A 14,188-nucleotide genomic window follows, 5' to 3' on the forward strand; every position below is an offset into this window, starting at 1 on the left:
CAGAGGAAGAGAAGGCAGGACAATGGTAGATTTAAAAAACTTCTGCCCCTTACCTTAGAAATTGAGTAGGAGGTATTACCAACTACAATGACAGGCCACAGGGCAGCTAAGGAGGTACAGCAGGGGGTGAAAGGAGTTTCACTGGATGGAAAGAGTCCAGCAAAGGAGAGGCAGGAAGATATTTGGAAATCCAAGCCACGTGACTGTTCAGATAAGCTTGCCAACAGGCAGCAGAAGCTGATCCCTGGAAGGAAGTCTGGCAGGTATGATACCAGGCCCAGTTCTAGAAATTAGAGAACCAGGCATGTTACCAGAATAGAGTCTCAGGAAAAGTCTAAGGCAGAACTCCAGTTGATGGACCCAGGGCAGAACCTTGGAAACAAAGCAAAGTCCTACTACCTAAACTAAGACCAAAAGACAGGTGCTGATTTATAAGAAGAATGGCTTGGTGCTGTACTTCAAAGTATGCTATGGCTGCATAGGTAACCACTACACTATCTCCCAAAGTGAAACAGAACTCTGGCCCTACCATAGGAATCCAAATCTTTTAAAAATGCACCCCCCCCTCCCCGTCTCTGCAACACACACACAAAGTGCTTGATGAATGCTAAAATTTGAAGCTCGCTGCTCTAGGCTGCAGGTGGTAATCAGCTTTGGTTTTGTGGAGGGCCAAACTAATAGGAAGCAATGGAAAGGCTCTTGTTGAGGGTGGTAGATATAAGGACCAAGGTAGGCCTAACACACAATACCACCTAGTTTAAAGTCCTGGTCTCTTAAGAGCTGGAAAGCCTTTGAAGGCCTTCTCTTGCTATCTTCAGAGCAACCCAGCAATCCCCTCCCTCACACACCCTCAAGGGGAGGTAGTGTATAACAGTGGATAGCAGGCAGGCTCTGGAGTCAGGCCTTCTAGGGTTGAATCCCATCTCTGCTACTTATTAGTTGTTGACATTGCCCCTGCTTTTTAACTTCTCTAGGCCTCAATTTCCTATCTGAGTACAAAAATAGAAGTAACAGTAGTTCCCATCTCGAAGAGTTGATATCAAGATAAAACGACCCAGAGTAAATGCCCAGTAAATGTTGATCATTACTATTACCCTACCACTGCTTAAATGCTTCCAGTGACAGGGATCTTGCTATTCCCCAAAGCCAAGGCCAGGTTTGCAGTTAAAATTCTCCAAAAACTTTACATCTAAAGCTCCAGTGCAACACACAACTAGATAACCAAATGTTAGCTCCATTATTTCACCATTGACTCTGATTGGTTTGGACCAAATACCAAAACACAAAAAAGACAAAGGAAAAGAAAATACACTGGCCTGCTTGTTCTCTAGTTTTTGGATAGAGGTATCCTTTACTTTGCAATGAAAGACAAAACAAAAAACACTTTCTAAATAGTCTTCCTGTGTCCCAACAACTACCAGTCCTACCATAGATTTTTTTTCCCAAAGCACTGTAAGAATATATTCCTCATACTTGTATGAAATACCTTTCAAAGGTGCTCAAAATGTGCTTTATTTGGCAAAGAACTGCAGTTGTGCTAAATTTTATTGAGTTTTATGACCATTAAAAAAAAAAAAGAACATGAAAAACATTCATTCACTGACAGAGCAGACTGGGACAACTGTTAAAGAAAGAATAGAAACACCAAAAGATTCTATCCTGGCTAGTAGGCACCATTCTAAGAACATGGAATGCTATGAGCTATTTCTTCTTTAAAGTATTGGTCTTGCTAGAACTTTAAATTGTTGCTAAATGACCCAAAGTATGGCAACCAACGTTAAATACACTTTGGTCCACATGCTTTGTTCAGAAAAGCCTGGAATGTTGGAAGCATTCACAGTCAATGGACACCTCTCCAGTATAACCTGTTTCAAAGATCCCTCTGACTAAGTATTAATCCTGGACTTATTTCCACCCACCACTTAGCATATTCTCAAGTGTCTCTTCCATGGCCCAGCCACTCTGACTAATAAAAACTCTTTTTTTTTAAATTGACCTAAACAAGACACCCAGACAAGTAAGTCTGCTAAAATACATGAATGCAGAGTGTATCTACAATGCACTCCAAAGGAAAAATAATCCACCTTTGAAGTAGCTATTATGGATTATCTGAACTACTCCCCTTTCATTAACCTGATGGAGATTTACTGCATTCAAGCAAGTGGCTCTGAGGGTTACCAGCATTAGCTATATTAAGAGAGAGAAAACATTCTGAGTATAGAAGTTTACAAACTCATTTCTAATTAATTTAAAAAAGATGAAAAAGATGTCCATACTGCCTCCGTATCTGGGCTTCAATATCTCTTCTGAAGTGATTTCTTTAAAATGCATCCTGGGATTCCATGAATTGGGACTAAAGTTCTGTTACATTCGTTCTATCTAATGGTGCATAACGAGGAAATAATTGTCACAAAGGAATAAACTCTGAAAAATCTTCATTTACTTCAAGCCCATACCTACTACAATACTATTTTGATTTAAAGAAAGAGTGGGCTTCCCTGGTGGCGCAGTGGTTGAGAGTCCGCCTGCCGATGCAGGGGACACGAGTTCGTGCCCCGGTCCGGTAAGATCCCACATGCCGCAGAGCGGCTGGGCCCGTGAGCCATGGCTGCTGAGCCTGCGCATCCGGAGCCTGTGCTCCACAACGGGAGAGGCCACAGCAGTGACAGGCCCGCGTACAGCAAAAAATAAAAAAAGGGTGAGTCCTGATTTATGGGGTTTTTACACAAAACTGTATATGTGTTAGACTTCACAAACTTGTATACCAACAGGGGGAAAAAAGCCAATTTTCTGCGTAAAAAAATGTTTTTTAACATTTTTTAACAGAATGATACAGGGATTGGGGGGGAGGGAATGTATATAAGGAAGATTTATAAGTTTCAGACAATTGATCACTTATTTTGAGCAACTAAGCTGAAGCACTGTTCTCAAAAGAACTTACAACACACAGTGAAAATGGTTTTAATAGGATGTGATGTCAACGAACAGGCATATGCAATAACTCAGGGGTACCCAACCCCGGGGCCGAGGACCTCTGCCAGTCCGTGGCCTGTTAGGAACCGGGCCGCACAGCAGGAGGTGAGAGGAGGGCGAGCCAGCGAAGCTTCATCTGCTGCTCCCCATCGCTCGCATTACCGCCTGACCATCCTCCCACCCACCCACCCCCGGCCCCAGTCTGTGGAAAAACTGTCTTCCACGAAACCAGTCCCTGGGTCCAAAAAGGTTGGGGACCGCTGCAGTAACTGACTAAGTTTAAATATTCATTGGAAGCTGTCAACCCATCTCTAATTAAGAATATACTTCAGGGCTTCCCTGGTGGCGCAGTGGTTGAGAGTCTGCCTGCCGATGCAGGGGATACGGTTTCGTGCCCCGGTCCGGGAGGATCCCACATGCCGCGGAGCGGCTGGGCCCGTGAGCTATGGCTGCTGGGCCTGCGCGTCTGGAGCCTGTGCTCTGCAATGGGAGAGGCCACAACAGTGAGAGGCCTGCGTAACGCAAAAAAAAAAAAAAAAAAAAAAAAAAAAAGAATATACTTCAGCTCCTGTAGTGTTCACATCTTGTATTATAATTTCCCTAACACTTGCTGAGCACCAATTATTTACCAGTCTCCGTACTCTGGAGTGTCAAGAATTGGGACTAAATTGTAATTTTTTAATTTATTTTTTGATCTCTCAAAACTTGTTCATAGTAGGCCTCAATAAATGCTTATTGAATTTAGTCTGATTATTTGTAGAGCTTTGTACATTTTACTTCAATGACTTTCTAAGGTCGAATAACTAACTACATGCTGCTCTGGCTCAAATCAGAACCCCTACGAACAGGTCAGGCACCCATGCAACAGTGTGGTGAGGGGTGATGGTGTGGTAACTCAAGGCAGAAGTGGTAAGAGGCACAGGCAACAGGTAGGAAGAAAGGGATATGACTATAAACAAAAAAAGAGTCAACAGGACTTTGTGGCCAGTTGGAAACTGCAAATAGAACCAGACAAGATTTGAACTTGTATTTCCAAATCTCAGGTGAAAATTTAGTTTTAAATTTAGTTTCTAGCAATATTTACTAAATTTTTAAATTTTAAAAAAATACCTAGGATCCCCACCTCTTCCCAAGCCCCAAAGAACATGATGTGCTGAACTGTAAGCTCTTCAGAGCAGGGATTATGCCATAGTTATTTCTGCATTCCAAACTCTCAGATCAATGTACATAGTGTTTATAAATGTTTTTTGAATGAATAATTTGTTCCTCCCCTTATCTTTTCTTTCTCCATTTTTTTCTTTTATCTGTCTCTCCCTCTGTTTCGGTGTGCGTGTCGATATGTTTGTCTCCATTTTTCTCTTCATGTCTATTCGTCACAGTCCCCTCCCCTCCTTTCCTCCCCTTTCCCCCATCCCTTCCATTACTGAACATAATAGAACTAAGGTACACTTGTTTCATTTATTGAATTGGAATTGATGGTCTCTGTTTTTAAGTTTATTTAACTAAACCATTTTAAATTTCCCTTAAATTTGTTTTTTACTCATTTTATTACTTTTTAGTTTGGCTCTGGAAAGAAAAACAGTCACTCTTGTTCTAAAAGAAAAAGAAGAAAGAGGTCTAACAGATTTTTGTGTATTTTAACCTTGAAAATATTGTGAAAGAGTTAAAAAGCCTAACACTAATCAGAAGAAAAAATGAATATAAAAAACTAAAAGCTGCCCAATTTTAATCAGATATCTAAAATGGTTATGGGGGAGCGGAGTGAACGTTTAGAAGTTCAACATGTACTTTTATTCCATTATCCAAATCTCTAGAATGTAGCTGAAAATGTTACAATGGAATCTTTCTGCACTAAATACCTTATTTTTAAGTCCACTTATTTCTAATTTACTTATTTTTAAATGTTTAAACTTTGTGATACGTTATATTTGTAAGCAGAAGAAAAATTACCCTTTTTCCTTTTAAGTACTTGATTGTGTACTGTTTATAATCACTGAAGGTAAAGGAGCTTTTCAATCTCTTAGTTATAAAGCAGCAATTTTCTTTCAACTTCTCTTACACCTTCCCAGCTATCACTCACCCCAACTTCCAAATCACTGAGCAAAAAATAAAATCCAAGAATTTAAAGCAGTGAAAGAGATGACACCTCTTCTCATAATATTTAAATTCTTTCCTCTGTGAAATAGTATTACCCCCCCACACACATAAAACGTTATTTCTGATAAGTTAATAGTAACATCTACTTAAAAGGAACAATTTGGATACCCATATCTCAATTTTGTATAAAATGTAATTTTTATCAACAGAAGCCAACCAAAAGGTGACTTTAAGAATAATGATATTAAAATATCAGATATTGTGGGCACCAAAAACCTGTAACTTTCTTTGAATTTTTTTCTCAAGGAATCCACATCTCTTACTAACAGAAGGAAATAACCATAATAAGCTTGTAATTAAACTTGTGCACTGAGGACCCTCTCCCAATTCAGACCAGCAATATGGATGTCACGGTAAAAGAGTCTCACTACATTCAGGAAAAACAAAGGACACATAGGGCGAGTAGTCACAGGGCAACCGCGGCCCCCAAGACACCAGGCAGTTAGGCTTAGACACAGAAAAGCCACACGAAGCCATTCTCCTGCCTGACAGGGAGATCTGAGGGCAGCCCCCCTGCAAAAGCCTGTCCTGGCCAGAAAGGCTGGAGAAGACATCCAGTACAGGCACAGCCCGCACTGTTCCAAGTCAAATTAGAAGTTAGGAAGACCCAGGTTCTGCGAAAATAAAAATACTGAGTGTGACTGTGTGTGAGTGTGTGTGTGTGTGTGTGTGAGCGCGCGCACCTTCCCCGGGCAGGGAAGACCAAAAAAGAAACCAACTAGGTAGAAGCAGCGGTGCACCCACACCTCTCGTCCCACGCCTGACAGGAAGCGCGGGAGGGCGATCCGACGTCGGTTCAGGCTGTTTGGGGGGGGGGGGGGGAACCGGTCCACACCAACCCAGGCGAGCTGCAGAGGATTCACCCCTGCCAGGGGGCAGAAGCACAGGGGGCTCCTTCCGGAAGGGTGGAGATGTAGAGACGCACCCCCAGCGCCCCACCTGCCCGGGCGCGACGGACAGAGCGTACGGCGGAGGCAGGGGTCCCGGGAACCGCAGCGCCGCCACGCACACCCCTCACCTGGCAGAAGCACCTCTGCGCCGCCGTCTCCGGGGTCTGCTGCCCGCCGTGGCCCGAGCCTAGCAGCCCCACGGCGCCCAGGAAGCCGATCAGGAAGCCCCAGCGGTGGTCCATAGCCGCTCCGGCCGGTCGTCGCGCCGCGCCTCGGAATCCCCAGCGATCGGGAGCAGGCCGTGAGTCCGCAGATGAAGCCCGCGCGGGCCCGCCCCCGGCCGTGCCCCACCTCCCGGCCGCCTCCCAGGCCCGCCCTCGGCTCTCCCGCCTCTCAGAAGCCGCCACCTCCCGGTGCAGCCTGCGGACGTGCCGGGGACCCCGCGCTGGTAGTCCGGGGCCTGAGGCCCGCTTCCTTCCCCACGCGTGAGGCTGACGCACCAACCCGCTTCCCGGCTCGGCCCCTCCCGGCGCGCACGCCCGGGGCCCGGAGACTGGAGTGGGCTGTCTACCCCCAGCCCCGCGTGGGAGTCGGAGTCCTTCCGGCTCCGAGAGCCGAGCCGGAGCGAAAGCTGAAGGGGTCTGTGTCTTCCGGCAGGGCCCCGCCCCAGCCTGCTCACTCCCAGCCAATCCTTCCGTATCTCAGTGCGAGGAAATCAAACTGTGAATTACGTGTCCACAGTGGCCCTGGCTGAGTCCTAAGGCTGAGAAGGATATTCGTGATCATCTAGACCAGGGCTGCATATCTAATCTAGATTTTCTAGTAGTCACATCAAAAGCAAAAAGAAACAGGTGAAGTTAGTTTTAATTATAGATTTTATTGAAACCATTATGTGCAAAATATTTCAAAATATACTCAATAGTAGATGATTCATAAAATATTTTACATTTTTTATTTTTAGCTTTGAAATCTGATGTGTATTTTTTACAAACTAGCCACATTTCATAGTCAGATGTGGCCAGTGGCTAATGTGTGGACAGAGGGGGAGATTACTGTTTATTTTATAGGAGGAAACAGGTCCAGAGAGGTGAGGCAATGTGAGCTATAGGAATGGGAGCTGAGCAGTGAGAGAGCTAGGTCCTCTGATCCCAGCTGTGGGACGGGTCCATCAGCTTTTTTTTTTTTTTTTTTTTAAGGATAAATTTTCAAGGTGAAACTGGAAAACGTTCCAACATCTTACACATTACATTAAAAGTTAAAATATTTCTATTTATTTTTTTGGTAAATCTTTTCCTGTTTGTTTCTGCTTTTGTTTTTTCTTAAAAAGCCATCACTTACTGACGTAACTCTAGGATATGGTAGGCCTCAAACAGATATTATACTCCTATTTTCTAGCTGAGAAGAATAGGCATAGAATTTATACACATTATTAAAAATCACTTGGTATGGTAGGGGTGAGACTCAAACCCTATGCTCTGTCCATCACTGCCAAGTGAATTGACATGTAATTAAAAAGTCACCAATCATCTGACATCCTAGTGGACCGGGGAAGCTCTGATCTTAATATCTACAAAATGCAATGTGTGCATATTAATACAATCTCTCGCTTTACCCCGAAAGTTACTCTTTCACTATACTGTGTACGGGTTCTACTTATCCTTCTAGGGCCAGACCCAGCTCACTCAATCCCTCATCATGAGTCTTCCTGGTTTCCTCTTCACCCAGTTCCACTGGGTGGAACTTACACTCTGCCAGATAGAGCTTGACATTAGAGATATAAAGATGTATACAAGCCAGTCCCTGCACATGGATGGACACCCCATGGAATTTAGTATGTAATCTTTTATGACAGTTCTACTTTATGTTTCTACCACTGAACTGTAATCTCTTTTAACTCCTTAAGCAGGGATTATGTCTCAAACATGCCTGTGACTCCCAGAAATCTTTGCACACGTTTGTAAAATGAATGAATATATTTCATATGGCCACAGTATTAATATCTGAAGATTAAGCTATCAAAAATGAGAGACATGGTATGAAAAGGGGGAAACTAAATGAATAAAGCCTAAAATTGCAGAAAGAAGCAATCTGAACATCATCAGCTCTGGATTTCACTCTGATGCAATAGCCCGTAATTTGGGAGAATTTAAAAACATCAGTATTCCAAGGATGAAGGCTCTAGTCCATAAGATTCAAATTCTTGCCCAGAACAAATTTCTAGCAAACTTAAAATAAGAAATAATCACCATATAAGACAATTTTTAAAAAAATTTATTGTCTTTTTTCCCCAGCCTTATTAAGTATAACTGACAAAATTGTCAGATATTTAAAGTGTATATCTAACTGATTTGACATACATATACATTGTGAAAGGATTCTCCCCATCAAGTTAACCCATCTATCATCTTACATATTTACCCTTTTCCCCTCCCTTGGTGAGAACATTTAAGTTCAACTCTCTCAGAAAATATCAATGATACAATACAGTGTTATCAGCTATGGTCACCATGTTACACACTAGATTCTCAGAACTTATTCATCTTATAGCTGAAAGTCTGTACCCTTTTATTTTATCTGTACCTCCCTGTTTTCCCAACCCCCTTGCCACTGGCAACCATTTGTCTACTCTCTGTTTCTATGAGTTTGATTTTTTATTATTATTATTCCACATATAAGTGATACCATGCAGTATTTGTCTTGTCTGACTTATTTCACTTAGCATGGTGCCCTCAAGCCCCATCCATGTTGTAGCAAATTTCTCACGCTGAATAATAGTCTATTGTATATGTATACGACATATTCATTATCCATTTATCTGCTGACAGACACTTAGGTTGTTTCCATGCTTTGGCAATTGAGAATAATGCTGGATGGACATGGAAGTACAGATAACCGGGTATATACCCAGAAGTGAGATTGCTGGATCTTACTTTATTGTCTTGAAAATTATATTTTTTCCTATCAGATTTGTAAGTGATTTTAGAATGTGTAAAATACAGTTTTATACATATCATATAAATATTACTGACATTTCCCTGAGAACCCTTTTGAGTCTGTCCTTTGTGTGATTTCACTTCTTCAACTCTGCCTCCTCTCGCACCATCTTGCCTATGTTAAGGCCATAAAATAACCGATTAGTTATCAAACAACTAAGGAGCATCCACAGGGTACATAGTTCAATCTTGGATTTCTGAAACTACAGCCTCCCATATATTATAACTTTGCTAAACAATAGTAAATTTTTTAGAGATGAACAAGGCCACCGTCTTGTTGTTCTAATACTAGTAATCATAACAATAACATGACTTAGATTTAATGTACTCAGCATTTCTTGATGGAATTCTGTTTACTCTGCAAATAACAGCTATTATTATTTTTTCAATGACCAAAGCAGGAAATGGCTTGAGTCCAATTTCTCAAAATGGAATTTCTGTGGGAAACTTCTCAGTACATGAACATTTGCTGACGTTGAACTGACTAAAAGGAAATGATTAAGGGAAAAAAAGGAATCAAAGAAAAGGATTATTATGACACACAAGAGGAAGAAAGGCTAAGTAAAAACCTAAAGGTCTGGTTCTGATATTTGATTAGATCTATGTAATATTTACTGAATGTAAGAGTGTACATGCTGTATTGCTAGACTTTTCTATTGAGCTGCTTGAGATCATCTGAGTTGGGGAGACCTGCCACCTAAGCTCTGTCATCACCTTCTTTACCTCAGCTTCCTGAAAGAATGAACTATAAAATAGTAACTGACTTCACTTCCTAACTTTGGGTTCATACCTTAGCCCAATGTGCAGTCTGGTTGCCAACTCCACTCTCTTACTCTTCTTTACCTGACCTTCTTATTACCAAATCTAATTGCCATTTTTCATTGAAATCATAACATCTCTGCTGCATTTTGACAAAGCAGATTCCTTCTTTCTTTGATTCAATTTCCTATGCACTGAACATTCCAGATCCTCCTTATAGTTCTCTGATATTATTTAACTGTCTCCTTCATGGGCTTTCCCTGAGCCTTCCTCTAAGATGTGAGTGTTCCCTAGTATTCTATCCTTTCTTCAGTGCTTTTCCTCATCTATACTCTCCCCTGGAGAAACTTGCCCAATTTCATGATTTTAAATATTTCCCTTATGCTAATGACTCCCAAATCTATTTTTCCAGTTCAGATCTCTCCCTTGAGCTTCAAAATCCAACTGCCTATTGAACACAGCCATCTGGTTTTCTCAGAAATGTTTGATCACATTACCATACGTATCTAGAGAGCTAGAAATCAGGAAACCATCCTCAGTTTCCCCCTCTCTTTCACCTTCCATAACTTATTCTGTCCTGCCAGTTCTGTCATCAATTTATTTTCTCCTCTCCATCTTTATGACCAAGGACTAGTTTCAGCCCTGATTGTTGCTCACCTGATTTATTACCATATTTCCTTAACTGATTACCCAACTTCTAGGCTTGTACCCCTCAAAAAACAGTCTTCCCTGCTAGCCTGGTTTCTCAAAAATGTAAATCACACTTCTGTCTAAAATTTGTGATGCTCCTGATCTGATGCTTCTGAATAATTAAATTCAAGATTCTCAGCATGACATTCAAGGTCCCTATCTATTTCTCCAACCTCACTTCCAACACCTCTCTGCCTTATAGTTAGTGAACTGCTAATGATTCCTCCAGAGACCGTGTTTCCAGCTGCCACCGTTAGAAGTACTGATGAAATCTTCTAGATAGTGAAATAAAAAGACAAAAAGGCAGAAATAGATGAGAAGAGATAGAAAAAAATAGGGTATTAATTCAAGGAGAACAGTCTAATAAGAGTACCACTTAGAGAGAACATGCAAACATAGGAAATAATCTTAGAAGTAATTCAAGAAAATAGCCAAAATGGAGGGATGGCTATCTAGATTCACTGGGCATACTAAATGCCCAGTCAGTGGATGGAAAATGCCCCTAACAGAGATAAAAATTTCAAAAAGAAGAAAAGAAATCTTGGTTTCTGACAAAGAATTGAGAATCAGAAGGGCACTACAGAAGCACTGGAAGCTACAGGACAATGGAGCAAGGCCTTCAAAATTCTGAGAATTCTATAGCCGGCCAAACTATTAATCAAGTATGAGAGTAGAATTAAGATATTGTCAGATACAAAGAATAATGTACATCTTTAAATCCTTTCTAGGAAAAGTCACTGAAAGGATATGATCCAACCAAACAGAGGAGTAAAACAAAAAAGAGGAGACCTGGGTATCAGGAAAGAGAAGACAGTACACAAGAGAGGAGCTAGGAAAGTTCTAGAAGGGAGTTATGCAGCATCCCTAGAAGAAGATGGAGGCCTCCAGTAGGGGTGTCTCTAGTTAAAATTGGGACTGGAGGGATACCTGATGTGACTTTCTGAAAAACACTATTCAGAGGAATTTTACAATTGTATTGTAAATTTGGGAAGAAAAAGTGATTTAAAGAAATAGCTAAGCATATTTTTTAAATGAGGCAGCTTTTAATTATAGGACATTCAAAACAGTTTTACAATAAAGCAAATGTAACTATAGTATATTGCTTGACTTGCATAGCCCCACAATAAGACAAATGCTGGACAGTGATTTAACCAAAACTTGTATATATTGTATATGGGGGGGTGGAGGTAGGGAAAGTGGGAATCTGGAATAATATAAAGGTGCTGAATCTTTATCTTTCTTATTAGGAATTCAAAAGATAAAGCCTAAAATTGACCTAACAAGAAATAGCAGCATAAGCATATTAGTTAGAAATGTGGAGGTAAATACAAAAAAAAACAAGTTAAAGAATTGGAGGGGCTTCCCTTGTGGCAGAGTGGTTCAGAATCTGCCTGCCAATGCAAGGGACACGGGTTCAAACCCTGGCCAGGGAAGATCCCACATGCTGTGGAGCAACTAAGCCCGTGCGTCACAACTACTGAGCCTGTGCTCTAGAGCCCGCGAGCCACAACTACGGAGCCCGTGTGCCACAATTACTGAAGCCTGCGTGCCTAGAGCCCATGCACCGCAACAAGAGAAGCCACTGCAGTGAGAAGCCCGCGCACCGCAACGAAGAGTAGCCCCCGCTCACCACAACTAGAGAAAGCACGCGCACAGCAACGAAGACCCAACGTAGCCAAAAATAAAAATTTAAAAAAGATTAATAAAAAAATAATAATTGGATAGTGGGGCTCAGGGATAGAATAGGGTGGGGAAGTAGACTCCTCTTTTTCAATCTAAGACTTGTAGTACTAAAAAAAATACTTTATGTATTACTTTGATTAAAGGAGAGTATTTCCCAGAAGCTAGGAATTCTAACTTCTATTCTTACATCAACATCTTACTGCTCGGCCATAGACACATTCAATTAAGTGCATTCTGATAAGTATTTGGGGGTAGATATTTGGAATGACAAATTTCTAAAAACTCGAGTGTTATAGCTGATGTGTGAGCAAAAGTATTTGCTACTTGCCTATATGGTACCGTTTCCCAATTCTCTCTAGAAAAATATCAGTTCCTGTTGTATTAGTTATCCGTCACCATGTAACAAATGACCACAAACTTAGCGGCTTAAAACAACAAACATTTATTGTCTCAAGTTTTTGTGGGCCAGCAGTTCAGGAACAGCTGAACTGGGTTGCATGACTAAGTCTCTCATGATGTTGCAATTAAGACTAGAGCTTCAGTCATCTGAAGGCTTGCCTAGGGTTGGAGGCTCTGCTTCAAAAATGACTCACTCACATGGCTGTTGGCAGGAGGCCTCAGTTCCTTGCTGGCTGTTCCTTTCCATGTGGGTCTCTCCACAGACCTGCTGATGTGTCCTCTTGGCATGACAGCTGGCTTCCCCCAGAGGGAGTGATCCAAGGGAGAGTAAGGAGGAAACCCCAACACCTTTCATGACCTAGGCTCAATGGTTGTCTACTGTTACTTCCACTTTATTCTATTTGTCCAGAACAAGTCACTAGATCCAGGGGAGGGAAATTAGGCTCCACTTCTTGAAATGGAAAGTATCAAAGAATTTGTGTACGTATTTTAAAACCACAACACCCATCAATGCTACATTATACATTAGTAGGTTAGGAGACTATCCTTAAAAATGACTTTTCGAAGATCTAAAAAATCTCATCACTGTTTGTTATGACATCACTTTTAATGACCCCTCCTTCCAAAACTAAGATATACCCTACCTTGTCACCTCACTTCTTCTCTATTCTACAATATTTTAAGTTCCTTGAGAACTGATGACATTTCTTAGTCTTTTTATATCTCTGCTTACCTATCATAGTGTCTAACATATTCACAAATTCATTCAATAGTATATATATATATATATATATATATATATATATATATATATATATATATATATCCATCTTCTGGGGATACAATAATGAGCAAGAAATAGTCTTAGTCCTTGTTTTCCTGGAGCTTATAGTCTACTAGGGGGAAAAGACACATTTAATTGCATCTAAACATTTAAGAACGTTTATGAATGTCTAATTACAAATTAAGCTACATTTTCTGATGGACAAGGATACAGTCTTAGAGGTGCATATAAAAAGGAACAGGGCTGTTCTGTTGCAGGCATACTGAAGACAGGAAGTTCACCTGACGTTGGAATTTTGCCAGATGGGTGAGAGAAGAAGAAGAGTCAAGTGAGTTTAAAATATTGGTGTGTTATGTTGAAATAACTCACTAGTATGTGCTTATAAATATTTATTGAATTGAATCAAACTGAGCTATATATATATATTTTTTTCTTTGCCCCATCCTCTCTTCTTTACTTCTTCATGTCAGAGGTGATATACTTTTGGTATAGTTTGACCAGAATAGTTGCAGCTGAGTGGGAGAAAGGACTAACCCTGCTCAATCCACCTTCCTTGTTTATTGTCTAACTGCAATTACCAGTTATATTTAGAAAAAACAGAATAGAGTATTCACACAATATCCATAAGATTTTTTCCTAATAAATTTGAAGGCATCTTTTAATTTCCTAATACTTTTTTTTGTAATTTAATTCACTTAAATTTGCAATTTATATGTATATATAAGATATGCCTATTTAAACTCAAACATCCAGGGCCACTGGATAAGATGAGATCAAATGGAGTCTGGGGAATGTGACTGATTCTTTTGGAACAACAATAAATTCTCCCTAGGAGTAATGCTGGGAAGAGGTACAGCAAT

At 40.8% G+C, this 14,188-nt stretch overlaps 1 protein-coding gene across 2 annotated transcripts in view; it reads right to left on the reverse strand.

The window, feature by feature from the left end:
- Positions 1 to 6,535, reverse strand: part of ERO1A (endoplasmic reticulum oxidoreductase 1 alpha) — a 44,375-nt gene extending 37,840 nt beyond the window's left edge. For both annotated transcript variants that reach the window (XM_081228094.1, XM_081228093.1), the window contains exon 1: positions 6,149 to 6,535. In XM_081228094.1, coding sequence (XP_081084220.1) covers positions 6,149 to 6,262 — 114 coding nt within the window. In that variant the 5' untranslated portion in view covers positions 6,263 to 6,535. The remainder of the gene's footprint in view (positions 1 to 6,148) is intronic.
- Positions 6,536 to 14,188: the final 7,653 nt, after the last annotated feature.

Source organism: Mesoplodon bidens, assembly GCF_964165515.1.
Source record: "Mesoplodon bidens genome assembly, chromosome: 3".
In the NCBI taxonomy this organism is placed as follows: domain Eukaryota; kingdom Metazoa; phylum Chordata; class Mammalia; order Artiodactyla; family Ziphiidae; genus Mesoplodon; species Mesoplodon bidens.